The sequence below is a fragment of the Chaetodon trifascialis genome, chromosome 22, assembly GCF_039877785.1.
Source record: "Chaetodon trifascialis isolate fChaTrf1 chromosome 22, fChaTrf1.hap1, whole genome shotgun sequence".
Lineage (NCBI taxonomy): Eukaryota > Metazoa > Chordata > Actinopteri > Chaetodontiformes > Chaetodontidae > Chaetodon > Chaetodon trifascialis.
Window position 1 is genome coordinate 4,946,892 of NC_092077.1, and position 14,983 is coordinate 4,961,874.

The 14,983-nt window shown below is 44.4% G+C and overlaps 3 protein-coding genes across 3 annotated transcripts; 2 read left to right on the forward strand and 1 right to left on the reverse strand.

Annotated features, from left to right (window-relative positions):
* Positions 1 to 212: 212 nt before the first annotated feature.
* Positions 213 to 5,697, forward strand: dnajc2 (DnaJ (Hsp40) homolog, subfamily C, member 2). Its single transcript, XM_070991953.1, has 16 exons — positions 213 to 417; positions 1,142 to 1,332; positions 1,744 to 1,819; positions 1,912 to 2,010; positions 2,100 to 2,322; positions 2,439 to 2,504; positions 2,587 to 2,678; positions 2,816 to 2,937; positions 3,597 to 3,746; positions 3,826 to 3,914; positions 4,046 to 4,115; positions 4,241 to 4,431; positions 4,603 to 4,703; positions 4,935 to 5,045; positions 5,136 to 5,296; positions 5,500 to 5,697. The coding sequence occupies exons 1-16, from the start codon at positions 363 to 365 to the stop codon at positions 5,566 to 5,568; spliced, it is 1,866 nt and encodes a 621-aa protein (XP_070848054.1). The 5' UTR covers positions 213 to 362; the 3' UTR covers positions 5,569 to 5,697.
* Positions 5,590 to 10,285, reverse strand: pmpcb (peptidase, mitochondrial processing subunit beta). The gene is made up of 13 exons (XM_070991954.1): positions 10,164 to 10,285; positions 9,713 to 9,850; positions 9,215 to 9,301; positions 8,838 to 8,967; positions 8,383 to 8,581; positions 8,112 to 8,191; positions 7,857 to 7,969; positions 7,455 to 7,598; positions 7,149 to 7,309; positions 6,920 to 7,005; positions 6,741 to 6,829; positions 6,423 to 6,498; positions 5,590 to 5,790 (listed from the first exon to the last, which is right to left on the reverse strand). The coding sequence occupies exons 1-13, from the start codon at positions 10,245 to 10,247 to the stop codon at positions 5,726 to 5,728; spliced, it is 1,452 nt and encodes a 483-aa protein (XP_070848055.1). The 5' UTR covers positions 10,248 to 10,285; the 3' UTR covers positions 5,590 to 5,725.
* Positions 10,286 to 10,999: 714 nt separating this feature from the next.
* phax (phosphorylated adaptor for RNA export) lies at positions 11,000 to 12,982 on the forward strand. The gene is made up of 2 exons (XM_070991955.1): positions 11,000 to 11,175; positions 11,358 to 12,982. Exons 1-2 carry the CDS (start codon positions 11,135 to 11,137, stop codon positions 12,580 to 12,582), a joined length of 1,266 nt encoding a protein of 421 aa, XP_070848056.1. The 5' UTR covers positions 11,000 to 11,134; the 3' UTR covers positions 12,583 to 12,982.
* Positions 12,983 to 14,983: the final 2,001 nt, after the last annotated feature.

A 14,983-nucleotide genomic window follows, 5' to 3' on the forward strand; every position in this document is an offset into this window, starting at 1 on the left:
AAATACAGGTCGGAATTTTATTGATGATGTACCACCAATGAAACAAATAATTTCTCACATAAACAACACTTATAATTATAATTGTCAGTTGTAAATGTTAGTTAAGCAATAAAAAATTCCCATTAATATGAGTGGGCTGCCAGCGCTGCTCAATAAAACACCTATCGCGGAGCCGCGGAACCATAATATCATCATAACACGGAGCGGTTAGCGGCGTGACAGCAGAGCTCGTTTTTGGATTGGCACTTGGAAAGGGAGGCCCATGTGGTGTGTTAATGAGCGGGCCACAAACTTCAGCACTTTAGAAAGCTTTCACTTATTAATTTCTTTACCTGAATGTTCGTGTAGCCCATTCTTCTAAGATGTTGTTAGAAGCGCTGGACGGCGATGAAACGGTTGTCTTTACAGCCGCTGCCGGTAAGCACTGAGCGAGGCCAGAGGAAGGCAGCTAGCTAAGCTACCAATGTTATCAAGTATGTTGCTGTGCTCGTTAGCATGCAGCTAAGAAAGCAGACCGTAAGGAGCGAGCTACCATCAGCTAATTTTAGATATTGGACGAGTGTCTTTAGTCTGAGTGATTTGTGTAGTTTCTCGTTTTTTTTCCAGCTGTTTTTGTCATGTGTTGCATAATGAAACCGAGCTGCTGCCCACTCATGGTTGCACTTGCTGCAGTGATTTATTAGAGCTTGACATCAGCGGAACTCTTGCTCGTAGGCAGCTCGTGATATTTAACACACTTTCTCATGTCTACGCGTGTTAGACTTGGATACCGGACTGTTACATAATGTCCGGACACCTGTTGTACCTTCAGATGTTTGCAGAGGATTGGCTGTACTGACTGTCACCACCTCAGATACATGTTACTGTGGCTCAGTGGTGTTTTGAGAAAAAAATAATCATGTCCAAGTCTTTTTAAATTTTCTGAGTTTGATATCGCACCATTCAAGAGCAGGTGTCATTAAGTGTGTTCCATAGATTAGACAATGCATGATGTGCTTCCACATGGTATTTTCACTTTTCAACTGTTAAGTGTCCCACTCATGATGTATCTCATCGGCTTAAAAATCTTCCGTCCAGTCAGGCTCCATGTTATTGTCTTGATGAGCGAGGACAGCTGTTCACACCTGTGTGTCCTCGTCAGCCTCTGTGCAGGTCCATGTGGAGCCTGTGGGTCGATGGTTCGAGGCCTACGTGAAGAGGAGGAACAGGAGCACATCTGCGTCCTTCCAGGAGCTGGAGGAGGAAGAGGAGTCCTCAGAGGAGTCAGAGGATGAGGAGTTTCAGCTGGAGGAGTACCCCATGCTCCGGACACTTGACCCCAAAGACTGGAAGGTATCACTCGAAGTCAGACAATCGCAGGAAGAGCTGAAATGGTTAATCAAAAAGATTAATCAGCTATTTTTACAGTCATTTCAGTCATTGTGTAAAGCACAGCTGTTACAGTTGTGCTTTACACAATCTCTGATTCCAGTGACTCAAACAAGAGGATTTCCCGCTTTACTGAATATATTTTGGTTTTGAACTGATTGTTGGACAAAACAAGGCATGAAGTTGACATCACGGGGTCTGGGAAACTGTGGTGGACATTTCCTGCTATCATCTGACATTACATTGATACTGAATAGTAATTGATGATGAAATAATAGACACAGTCAGCTGGAAACTCACGTTACTAATCAAATTCCAATCAAAGAATACGACTCATCAGCTCGTCTCTTCACTTTCCCGTCACTTGTTTGTCAGAATCAAGATCACTATGCCGTCCTCGGGCTTGCACACTTGAGGTACAAAGCCACACAGAAGCAGATCAAAGCTGCCCGTGAGTATTCCTCTTCCTCCTGCTCCACTGGATCATTTACAGAAAATCTAAAATAACCTCTGTCAGTTATATTCTGCGCTGCTTCTCCACAGACAAAGCGATTGTGTTGAAGCACCACCCTGACAAGAGGAAAGCTGCAGGAGAGCAGATCGTAGAGGGAGACAATGACTACTTCACCTGTATAACTAAAGGTATGTAGCCCTGCTTGCACATGTCGGGGGCACTCGTTTCCTGAACTCACCGTCACTCTTCCCTCTGTCTGTCACTATTTGAACCTTAGCTATAGAAATCCTGTCGGACCCTGTGAAGAGGAGAGCCTTCGACAGTGTAGATCCTACCTTTGACAACGCTGTGCCTTCAAAGAGCGAAGGCAAAGAAAACTTCTTTGAGGTGTTCGCTCCCGTTTTCGAGAGAAATGCCAGATGGTCTTCCAAAAAGCACGTGCCCAAACTTGGAACCATGGAGTCCTCTTTCGAAGAAGTCGACAATTTTTACTCTTTTTGGTAAGTGGATGAGTTTTTTTGTGGCTTCCTAGCAAGAGATGTTGATGAACAGTGACATTAACCTGTGTCAGAAATGAGTTCCAGTGCTCTAACTTTGATTGTGATTTTCATGAAAGGTACAACTTTGATTCATGGAGGGAGTTCTCATACTTGGATGAAGAAGAAAAGGAAAAGGCTGAATGGTAAGCGAGCTTGTGTGTGTGTATGTGAAACCCTGGTCAGGTCTGAAGTGTCTGACTGATGCGTTTGAACTCTGTCTTGCAGTCGAGATGAGAGGAGATGGATCGAAAAGCAGAATCGAGCTTCCAGAGCTCAGAGGAAGAAGGAGGAGATGAACAGAATACGAACACTAGTTGGTACTGTCTCAGAGCAAGATTGTGATGGAACAATTAAAAATATGATAAATATTTTGTAAAGTCCTCCCTTTGTGTGAACAGTCTATAACTTGGTGCTAAAAACGAGTGGCTTGATGAGTTTTGTCGCTCCTCTGCAGATACTGCCTACAGCTGTGACCCTAGAATAAAGAAATTCAAAGAAGAAGAAAAAGCCAGGAAGGAGTCTGAGAAGAAAGCTAAAGCTGACGCCAAGAAGAGAGAGCAGGAGGAGAAGGAGCGAGTAAGTCTCATTCTAAGCAGAACGCCTGCCTGTCCAAATTTTTCACGGCATCTGGAAATGACTGGAATTACCACCTGTCAGCTAAGACACACTATAGTTTACTTTTACTGAAAAGACAAAGAACAACATGTTAGTCTGTGTTATAATACTTGGACTTCCTTACTGTCTGTGGATCTCAACTCCAAGCCCATTGGTTCCTACTGACGGAGTTAATCTTTAAAAGCAACTCACAAATATGTATCAGTCTGTAACACAGGAGGAATAAAATAAATCAGGCCTTGATGCATGCGCGCGCACGCACACACACACACACACACACACACACACACACACACACACACACACACACACACACACACACACACACACACACACACACACACACACACACACACACACACACACACACACACACACACACACAGGCCTCAAGTCAGTCCAGTTTCTTTGGACATGTTGCACAATCTTTCACCATTTTAACTGGTCCCAGTAGAATGACTGGGACAACTAAATGGAACAAAGTCAGCCCGCTGAACGTATCATAAACCAGCAGGAGTCCAGCTTCAGACAGGTCAGGCTTTAGGTTTTGGTGACTTAAACTTGCCTTTGAAATGAATTTTTGCAAACGTTGACCTGTCAGTTTTCAATGTGTATTACAGGCCCGGCAGGCGGAGCTGGAGGCAGCTCGTTTGCTGAAGGAGAAGGAGGAGGAGGAGGCGAAGCAGGCAGCCCAGCAGGCCAAGAAAGAGAAGGAGATCCAGAAAAAGGCCATCAAGAAGGAGAGGCAGAAGCTCAGGACCACCTGCAAGGTTCATGCTCGTAGAAGCACTCTCTGCTGGACCGTTTCAGTCACAGCGCTTTAGTTGATGTCATTTTCTGTCTCCACAGAACTGGAATTACTTTGCTGATAATGAAGCTGACAGCGTGAAGATGATGGAGGAAGTGGAGAAGCTCTGCGATCGGCTCGAGCTGACAAGGTAAAGCTGGCTGCAGGATCGTCACTTGGTTGAATATTAATGCTGTCATAATGTCTAATAAGCTCTGATCGTCCAAGCCTGAAGAACCCTGAGATGTTTAACAGCATTTTATGGTTGTTGTGTGTCTCCAGTCTGCAGTCCCTGAATGAAATCCTGGCCTCAGGCTCAAAAGACGACAGTAAGACAGCCGTGGAGAAACAGGTAAGAAGGCACCATGTTGTTAGCTCACAGAGGAGATACACGGTGAAGATCACCAGGAGACCCCACAAATACAGTATATAAAGTCCTCACGAGTGGACAAACATGCTGCATGTTCCCCCCTTCAGGTGCAGGAGGTGAACGCCCAGCTGCAGAGGGAGAAGGAGGCGGAGGTCCAGGCGAGGCAGGCGGCTCGCAGTGCTGATCAGGCCAGTGGAGGAGGAGGAGGTGGTGGCGGTGGGGGGAAGGGCTGGAACGAGGAAGACCTCCAGCTGCTCATCAAAGCTGTCAACCTGTTCCCTGCTGGAACCAATGCCAGGTAGACACTCACACGATGCCTTCAGTGACCACACTATGGAGTGTAGGTCACCAGCGTTTTGGCAGCACTCTGAGTCCAACACACAATCCATGTAGTTACCATTGATCAAAGATGCATTCAGAAGTTACCTGTTGAAAGACAGAGTGAAATGTATTTGTTTTTTCCTTCCAGATGGGAAGTTATTGCCAACTATATGAACCAGCACTCCACCAGTGGCATGAAGAGGACTGCCAAAGACGTCATCAACAAAGCGAAGAATCTACAAAGGCTAGGTGAGCTCGCGTATGAAGAAAGTACCACCGTGCCTGCTGCACGACTGCTTCCATCCAGTTGTGTTAACTTACAGTCATGGTTTAAATGAATATAGATAAATGCACTGCTGCTTATTAAGACCTGGAGAGCCATTAACAGATGAATGAATGTGACAGAAATATTGTCTTTCAACATTTTTCTACTTTAGTATACTGTTTGCCATGCTGATCATCAATGTGTCATCTCCTCAGATCCACTCCAGAAAGATGAGATCAACAGAAAAGCCTTTGAGAAGTTCAAGAAGGAACACACTTCAGTGGCGCCCTCCATAGACAACGCTGCGCCCTCAGAGAGATTCGATGGTGAGTGTATCTGTACGGCCGCTTTGTGTCAGTGTTACACAAGCTATAGATATTCTGGGTAACAATGTGCCGCTGTGTGTCGTCCCTCAGTCTCTGGGAGCGAAGGTAACACGGCTGCCTGGACCACAGAGGAACAGAAACTTCTGGAACAAGCCCTGAAGACCTACCCAGTCAGCACACCTGAGCGCTGGGAGAAGATCGCTGCTGCCGTCCCAGGACGAAGCAAGAAAGACTGTATGAAGAGGTACAAGGTAAGATGATGGGCTGCTCTGCTTTTTCTGGGCTTGTCATCAGTGTCTCCAGCCAACAGTAACATTTACCCTCAGCTGCCACTTTATTAGGTACAACGGCCCACCCCGTTTATATTAATAGAGTGCATTACTACAGTAGTACAACCTACAGCCTCCCAACCATTACTGGTACTCTAACAGCTGTTTCCCTGCTTCTCTGACAGGAACTGGTCGAGATGGTTAAAGCCAAGAAAGCTGCACAGGAACAAGTGGCGGCCAAGAGTAAAAAATGACAAGAACCACAAAGAATAGTATCTGTGTTATTTTAACATTATTGTGTTGGTCTTTATTTTATAATAAAAATTAAAGGAGGAGGAAAAGACTACAGACAAGACTTGAATACTGTGTTTGTATGCTGTACAGGGGAATCTGGCCACAGAGCAGGTCTGTTCAGCTTCTCATCCAGAACATTCCATTGCGTATCTGGTTGTAGTCTGGCAGATGTTCAATTGGGCCTGAGACAAAAAAAAAGTTGTATTTCTGTTATTATTAAATCTGGAAAACTTCAGTTCATACAACATGGGTTTGATGTGTTGCTCTCACTCAAAGTCAGTGCTGGGAACACAGTGACAGTTTTCCAGTGAAAAGAGCGATTTGTAGTGATATTAGAGTTTCGATAATCCGGCATAAACTGCCACTTTGGTTACAACCTGGAAGATCAGGTTTCCTGCCACATTCACAGGTCTCAACACTTCCTTTGATGAGTGCAACATTACTGTAAGCAACAGAATGAGTATGATGCACTGTGCATAAATGGTGGAGTTCAGTTATTCCATTATGTATCTCAGTAGATATACACAATTGGAGACAGGCATCATCATGAAATGAGAGCACAGAGAGAATGGGGGGGGGGGCTAATTTCCATATTCTTGCCACAGAACAGAGAAAGATAATAAAGGGACATTCTGGCACAGAAGGATATTTCCTCCACACACAGGAAATGACTAATCAAAACATCTCTTGACCTGACAGCTCACTGAGCTCAAGGGGCAGCTACTACACACTAGGCAGGTGAGCCTGCTGCACAGTGTGCAAGCTGTGCTGATACATGTTACTCTACATCCATTCGGAAACATCTGCAACGTACCAACTGCTGCGATGGCAGGGGCCTTGTTGAAGATATATCTGGTACACACATCCTTGATGGTCTTCGCATCGATAGCCTGTTGAGCAGCAAGCAAAAAAACATTACATCATCTTTTTACCTTTCCACCCTGAGTTCCCAGCAGCCTTAAGCAGCAAAGATCAAGTTTAATTGCATATTTCCAACATTTCTGAGACACTTCTCATTGAAACAGGATGTCGGCATGGGAATACAACAGTGCCGATCATTCTGAACTCTTAACCAATGAGGTATCAGCTACGGAGAGAAAGGCAGGATCAGGATCTGCATCTATCCACTCACATCAATTCTAGCCTCCAGCTCATTCAGAGGGATCCTGCGACTGTAGCACAGCATCTGTCTGCCGATGTCCTCGCAGATAGGTGTGGATCCTGGGGGCAGCACATAAACAAGCTGATGTCAGTATATATAAAAAAAAAAAAAGCATCACACAGCTTCTCTCACCATCGGTGCAGCCTTACCGTCCAGGTGCAGCAGCATGTTGGTCTTGAGCAGGTTTTTGGCTCGTGCCACCTCACTCTCCGTCACACTTGTGCAGAGAGACATCCTAAGAAGAAGCAACGAGACTCATCATCCCACCAGAACTCAAAACATGGATGATCTTAGGTTGTATATTTAGGTCTGGAAGTAGGCAGCAGCTGCACAAACAGAATTTTTACAGTGTGTGTGTGTGTGTGTGTATGAACTCACCATTCCATCTGAGTGAAGTGCATCATGTCTTTGATGGTGCTGGGCTCACACACCATGTAGAGCCCCCACAGGCCTGTGTCTGTGTAGCAGGTGTTGAAGGACTGGAAGCTGTGGCACAGGTTTCCCTGACAGGCCATCTGAGCCAGTTGACTGGACAGATTCTGGATTCACAGAGGACACAGTCCAACAGGGACAGTTACAGGATGGAGACACGACCTGTGCTGTGTGTGTGCTGAAGATTTTAATGGATAATGTTGGTGTAAAATCAAAAACCTCACATGCTAAAAATGTTTGAGCAGTACTCACCACACCTCCACCAAACGAGCGGTCCCAGTTTCCAATGAGTGTGTTTGCCACCATAAGGGGGATGGTGTCAGGGTGGGACCATCCAACGGCCTCCACTGCGATGGCGATATGAGCCAGAGGCATCTTGTCATCACGCATACGGATCTGAGGCGATAGCATGACACATTCACCGGCCATTATCATATTTCCACTGTTGGTTATTTACGGTTGTGCTATTCTATTCTGATGATGACAACAAACAATACATCTTATTCATAAAGAGCTTTCAAAATACTCAAAGACAGGGGCAATCCAGTGGCTTGGTTAGTTTAGACACTGACCACAAACCTCAACATCTCTAAGATGATTTACTTGACAAATTAAAAATAAAAAACAGAGCAAGGTGTTCGCCTTTAGCCTTACCTCACTGCCCGTGAAGTGGCACAGAGGAAGTGCAGGGGCTTCACCTTGATATCTGCCAGGAAGTCTTCCAAAATGGTACTTGGCCAAATCAATGAGCTCATTGTGTGAAACTCCTGATTAATAACACATGACAGAGTCTCAATTCATGACTCTGGTTTGATGTGAATTCAAGCAGAATCAACAACTATTACTTCAATCATTTAAAACAAATGACCTAACACATGAACCTATATAAACTACATAAACAGGTCTGACCTCCAGCAGCAGCCAGCACTATTCTGGGGCCTTTGTAGTGAGTAGTGATGTACTCCACCAGGTCTCCTCGATTGATCGTCCTGCAAGCAAACACAGCCCATTTCTAGCATGACATGAAGGGGCAGAACACAGCATTTCTAAAGCAAGTCTGATTACAGCAGAACCATGTGAGACAACTACATCGACTGCATTGTGATCCGATGTTTGCAAGCTACGTGTTCATGTCCACGTCCTGCAGACCAGAGAACTGATAATGCATGTTCAGGCTCACTTGATGTTCTCGGTGGGGCCCAGGATGGTCCTGCCCAGAGCTGTGGACTGGTACGCGGTAGCATGCAGGTGATCAAAGACCACTTCCTGCAGATTGGTCTCTACTTCCTGCATCTCTCGGAGGATCACCCCTCGCTCCCTCTCGATCTCTGCCTCACCCAGTGTGCTGTTCTGGATGATGTCTGCCAGGATTTCCACAGCTTGGGAGGAAGAAAACACGGAAGGTTTTATTTGCATTTTACAATTTCTCCAGGAGTGGCAGACACCTTCATCTGGTCGATTAAGAGAACTAACTAAAGTGAACTGACCGCCTCATCTCTGTTGGATTTCTCTCTAAATGAACATCTGTCTATGGAGGTTCCACAAAGAAGCCCTCACTCTGTAATAACAAGCATCTTCCACATGTGACCTTAACCTCACTGTAACACTCAGCTCCTCTGCCCTGCTGCTCTGTACCTCGTGGGAGATCTTTAGAGAAAGCTTTGGCGTAATACACAGTTTGCTCTCGGGACGTGTAGGCGTTCAGGTGAGCTCCCATGTTCTCGATCTCCAACTCCAGATCCAACTGGGAGCGTTTCCTGGTGCCCTGTCACACGCACACACACAGGTGAACCAAGGTTGGGAGAGGTTTCGCATTGCTGATGACAAGACATGCAACATATTCTTTTAATTATATTTGCATTATGTCAGCCTGAAGAATTCTGCTGTGTCTTCTTTGCTAATATGTCTTTTCTTTGGAATCGTTGCATATAGACAAAGAAGAAATAGCAGAAGACAAAGCAGTAAGTCCAGTTAGCAGAAGTAAAAGCTTTGCTGCACTATTATCACCTCACCTTAAATGCCATATGTTCCAGGAAATGTGCTGTGCCATTATTTCTCTCATTCTCGTAGCGACTGCCAGCATCTATCCAGAGGCCCACCTGGAAGAAGTCAGTGATGAATATCAACATATTAACAGACACACACTCTCTGCTGCCACTGTACAGCTTCAGACACATGCAAGAGGTCAGGCTTCCTCCTGTACTGAAACACATGTGTGTCATGAGACCGAGGGAATTTTTTTAGTCTCGTATTCTGAAGTATTACTATAAATACATTTAAGTACCACATAAACACTTCTATATTCTACCTCACAGTGTGGGGCACGATGGCTTTGTGGGGAAAATCAAAATGCTGGACCCCATAAGATAAACTATTACATGAGTAACAACTTAGGTTAAGGTTCGGCAAATAGTGGTTATGTTTAGGGTACTTCTCCAGGAAATGAATATAAGTCTATGTAATGAATAGACCCTGCGTGTGTGTGTTTAAGGGGACAACTTTAAACTTACTGTGCAGGTTGTAAGTCCAGCGTCCTCAGAAGCAACCCGGAGTCCGTTTTCTAAAGCGGTGACCTTAGTTTCAGGAACATTTAGAGCCACCTGCTGAGCAGCCTGAGTAGCCAAGAGTCTGTGTGGTTCAGCTGCGAGCTGCAGGTTGAAGACAGACACCAGTCATGATGACACCACACATTTAGGACAGTGACGTCAGCTGTTACCAGTTACCTGTCATCCAAGCTAAATGTAACTAAGCTGTGCCGTCGACTGTTTTACAGTCTCACACAGGCCAAGCTTGAAACATTGAGAATTCATCTTCGAATAGGCGAGCAAGTCGCAGAGCTAGCTCACTTTAACTGTTCGCAAACAGAAAGCCTGGCAGGCCCAGCTGAGAGGTTTTCCTTCGTTAGACTGTCCACTGATAACACTATACCAAAACACATGACTGTAAACATATTCTTCTTACCCTGCTTAAGGAATTTGTCTTCAGTAACTGTCTTTGTAGGAGACATCTCCCAGCATATGTGAGACGCTGTAAGGACGCCGCCATGTTGTTTATCTGTAACACAGCGCAGGTGCTATTTTCACTGACGCAACCTTACGCAACATCCGCCGGAGATGGCGAGACGATTTTAGAAGAAAAGAAAAGAAAAGAAAAGAAAAGAAAAGAAAAGAAAAGAAAAGAAAAGAAAAGAAAAGAAAAAATAAAAAAATAGAAACAAAAAATAAAGAAAAAGAAACGCAGATAAAAGTACTCCTACAAAATTCATAATACAAACAAAAGTTATAATGGCAAAAGAAAAACCTGAAACAATGCTGGATGAAAAAGTTCTAAATCGGATTATTTACTTTTTTCCAGCGATTTAGGTAATGGATACATTGAGGGAAACTGTAATCAACAATAAAGCGCATATATAATGCAGTGCATGTTCCTAAAAATGCTGCAATACCATATGTTACTGTTAATTTTTATTTGGCTTTGTTAATTCGGCTTCTACTTTCCACTAATATTATGGTATTGGCAAATTAGTACATAGTCTAAGCAACAATTAAAAACTTTTCATCTTTCTTAATTTCAAAATCACTATTTTCTATCTACATATGAAAGGCAAATGTGCAGTTTTTATGAAACGATTAAATGACTCTTAGTTAATTAGCAGTCTTTGTCGCAGTGTACGCATTTATAATTCTTTGGATTATAATAAAAAATACTTTGTTGAGTTTCCGGTTTGCTCAGCATTATATGAAGTAGTGGTATTACTTTGGTTGTCCATGCTTACGTTTATTTTGAAAGGGCTTGACAGTTGCAGGGCGGAAGTGTGGCTTTAGCCTAGCGCGAAATGTCTTCAGCGGGTTTAAGTTTGTCTATTGATTGACAACCTGGTCCCGGTAGTTCACAGTGGACTGAAGACCGAAGCGAAGCTGAAATACTAGTCCATGCCGAGCAGAGAGTCGGTTCCTGTGTCAGGTATCTCAAGGTATTGCTCTTTTAACACAGTTGTTTGTTTCCCTGCCGGATTTAACATGAAGTTCTTTGGCATTGTTAGCGGCTAATGGTGTAGAGTTAGCTATTATCGCTAATGACTGGCCATAACTTAAGCTGATGCGCCACCACAGCAGTCAACAGCCATTAACATTATCTGTGGTGTGTGCCTTCCAGACAAGAAATGGCGGATAGCGGAGATCTAATGGACGGTGATCTGGAAGATGGAGAGATTTCCGAGTCCAGCTCGGACACCGAGATGGGGACCGCTGCAGCAACACAAACTCGACCCCAGGTTCCTCCAGCTTTTAGCGGCCAGTCCTTCCACAACAGAGCCGCTGCCCAGCCCTCTGCCACCGCCTACCGCAGCATCAGCAGGACGGTGGAGTCCAGCGACAGTGACACGGAGTCGTCGGACGAGGAGGCGGCTGTTTGGCGCCGGAAGCGACAGAAAGTGTCCAACGCTCCTCCACCGCCCGCCAGCACCACCCGGGCTGGGCCGACTCGCACGTCCGCACTGGGAGGCCGCAAGGTGAACAACATCTGGGGCTCTGTGGTTCAGGAGCAATGCCAGGATGCCATAGCTTCAGAACTGTGCATATTTGGCATGGATGGTGAAGTTAGCACGTCCAGTAGAAACGTAGAAACTTATAACTTTGTCTTGGCCCGTAAGATAATGGAGAAGGAGAGGGAGATGGAGAAGCAGAAGCAAGGAGGAGAGGTGAGCATGCTGGATGCCCAGCTGGAAGAGTACATGAGGGGCCGGGACTCAGAGGAGAGGGCAGGAGGCGATGCCAAGAGGAAGAGGTCAGCTAAAGAGAGACTGGGCCCCCGGGCAGAGATGGACATCAAGGGCCGGTATGAGATCACAGAGGATGATCCTGAGGAGAAGGTGGCCGATGAGATCGCACACAGGCTGCAGGAGCCTAAAACAGACCTGATAGAGCGAGTTGTTGAAGTCATTGGGAAGAAAAAAGCCATTGAACTGCTCGGAGAGACTGCCACACTGGAGGAAACCGGTGGTGTGTACACCTTGGATGGCAGCAGGCGGCGGACACCTGGTGGTGTGTACCTCAACCTGCTCAAGAACACACCCAGCATCACCAAGGCCCAGATCAAGCAGATATTCTTAGAGGAAAACCAGAAAGAGTGCAAAAGCAAGAAGGCTGCCCAGAAGAGGAGGCGGCAGCTGGTCTCCAAGAAGATGAAGCAGGCCATCAGCACGCTGAACCTGCAGGAGCACGACGACGTCTCCAGGGAGACTTTCGCCAGTGACACCAACGAGGCCTTGGAGTCATTGGAGGAGCCTGCAGAAGAGGAAGAGGAGGCTCAGGAGGAAACCGCTGTGGGCATTGAGGAGATGCCAGTGGTCTACAACTCTGCAGACCTGGAGGTCTTCTGAGGTCTTCTGTGTGAACTCTGCGAGGTTTGAACAGGACAGAACATTTTCTATTGAAAGTAAATCGAAACACGTAAAACACTGTATAGTACTGTCTGTACTGAGTATGCATTCACACGTGAGTGTCCTTTTTTTGTTTGTTTCTTTACCTTAGCAATAAAAGGTGAGCATATGTCAACTAAAATACAGTTTTTGTTTGATACTACATGGTGTGTAGATTTCAATCAAAATGTTCAAAAACTCACTGAAGTGTTTGCATCATATTGGACTAAGTGATGCACTCTTGATTTTCAATTACAGTAACTTTCGTTGTTGGATTTTTCATTGAGATAATGAGGTCTTGGTTTATTAAATTAATTTGTGTGACTGTATCTGGAATATAAATAAAGTTGACTCGGGTATGAAAAATAACATTTTAGAGGCATTTTTAGCATTGTGATACAGATTAAGTTGCTGATATCCAAGCATTCACAGCAGGTCAGGATCATAAGTACAAGGGCCAGACAGGCAGAGGGACAAAGACAATGTAGTTTCGACAGCTATTGTAGTGCAGATGTCTGTCCACTCGATGGCGGACACGTTACATTACCATAAACATTAAATTAAATTCTTTATGTTTAGATTAAATATTTATCCCATACATGGAAGTAAAAGGAGACAATAGAAAAAGTAGTTGAAAAATACTGTATATGTTAGAAAAACTGCTGTATACCATATGAGGCGTGTGATGGAAGGTGCTTTGGACTATAAACAGTAAAAGATACTGTAATGTAAGTGTATTATATTTGAATGAGAATGTTGTCCACCTTAACATGGACAGCAACAGATAGAGGACTGTCCACACTCTGCATTCAACACACACCAAAGAAATAGTCCCCATTAAGACTGCAGATGAAACGATTCTTATTTTGAAGGAAAACTGGTGGTGATGAAGTCTGTCACAGAGAATGTCACAGTCTTATTGTCTTCTGTCTTTTTCAGTGCCTTTCTTCCTGTGTGTACCACACACGACACATGGGTGGCAACAGAGGTCTGATTATGGTGGTGTGAGCTTCACCGCACATGGCTGTGGTGGTCTTTGATAAAGCAAGGAGTCAAACATGGGATGAATGATTTGTCCTTGAGGGTGTTCTGAATGACGGGTCCAGCGTTTCATTTAAAGGGGTCTTCAGTCTAAAAGCCTGCACTTTGTCTGAAAAATGTATTCATGTTAATTCCACCACAAAACTGAATTTTCACAATAGAAACACAAAAAAGCCTCATTAGCCATAAGGAGAATGATTCACAACATAAGTTTACAGACCCATTATTTCCTAATAATTTCCTGTATGAACTATGTAATTCAGTGTTAATTGAAGGTAAAATGTTATTTTTAGTGAATTGTACTGAGCTAATTGTAAATTTCATGAGAAATTCCACCATAAATACTAGTCAAATTATCTAGAATTAGTGGGAATTTGTGGTTGTAACACTCAACCTTCCTTTTGGCCACTTAGTGCTTAAAGAAAAACCTCTGAACACAATATGTGACATATCACTTCATACAGTTGTTGCAGCTAACGTGCTTTCAAACCTGCCCATTTTGACAACCAGAAGTAACATTAGCATTTGTTTAAGTTTCTGTTTGAGCTTAAACATGCTAAAAAGGTGCGTAGAGCTGAGGGGACCTGCAGAGTCAGGTGAGCAATCTTTGGTGTTTTGTCACTTTGACGTACACTTTTCACATTATAAATACTTGCCTGATCTGTTGTCAACATAGAAAATCTTAATTAGTGCAGCTTTAACGTCCCCTGTGCATCAGGAACTGTGAAGTTGGAAACAGTTTACCATCCAATATTTGCTTTAAAAATCAGAAAACAAATGACCTGCTAAAGCAGCTGCATCTGAATCAAAGTAGAAATATACAGTCACCCCACACAGCTCCGGGGGAGAATGAAAGCCTTTAATAGTGGCGGTGGATTTTTCAGCTGAAGCGCCTTGGAAATGATCATTATCTCTGCTCATGGCTGCCACATGAAAGGCCCAGCGCTGTGGCAGAAACATGTTTGATAATCCCACCACTTATGGCTGTTTTCATATTTGCCGACGGATATGTCTTCTTTGATAAGCCATCAGTGTGTACATCATGACTCCATGCAGCAATTAGGCAAGCTGATTAAGGTTTGCAAAAGGTGCGGCGATCAGCTTCCTGCAATTGGGTTTTACTGTCAGTTCATCCAGGCGTGAGCTGGGTTTATTGGATTTGTTACCACTGAAGAAGAAGGGAAGTCACTGCACCTACTACAGCAAACAGATGGGTATTGTTTGCATTAATGGTAAAGACCATCAAAGCAGGATTATCAAAGAAATGTGTGAGCTGCAGGAGGTGACTGATGTTCTGCCTTGTCTTATTCATGTGGAATTG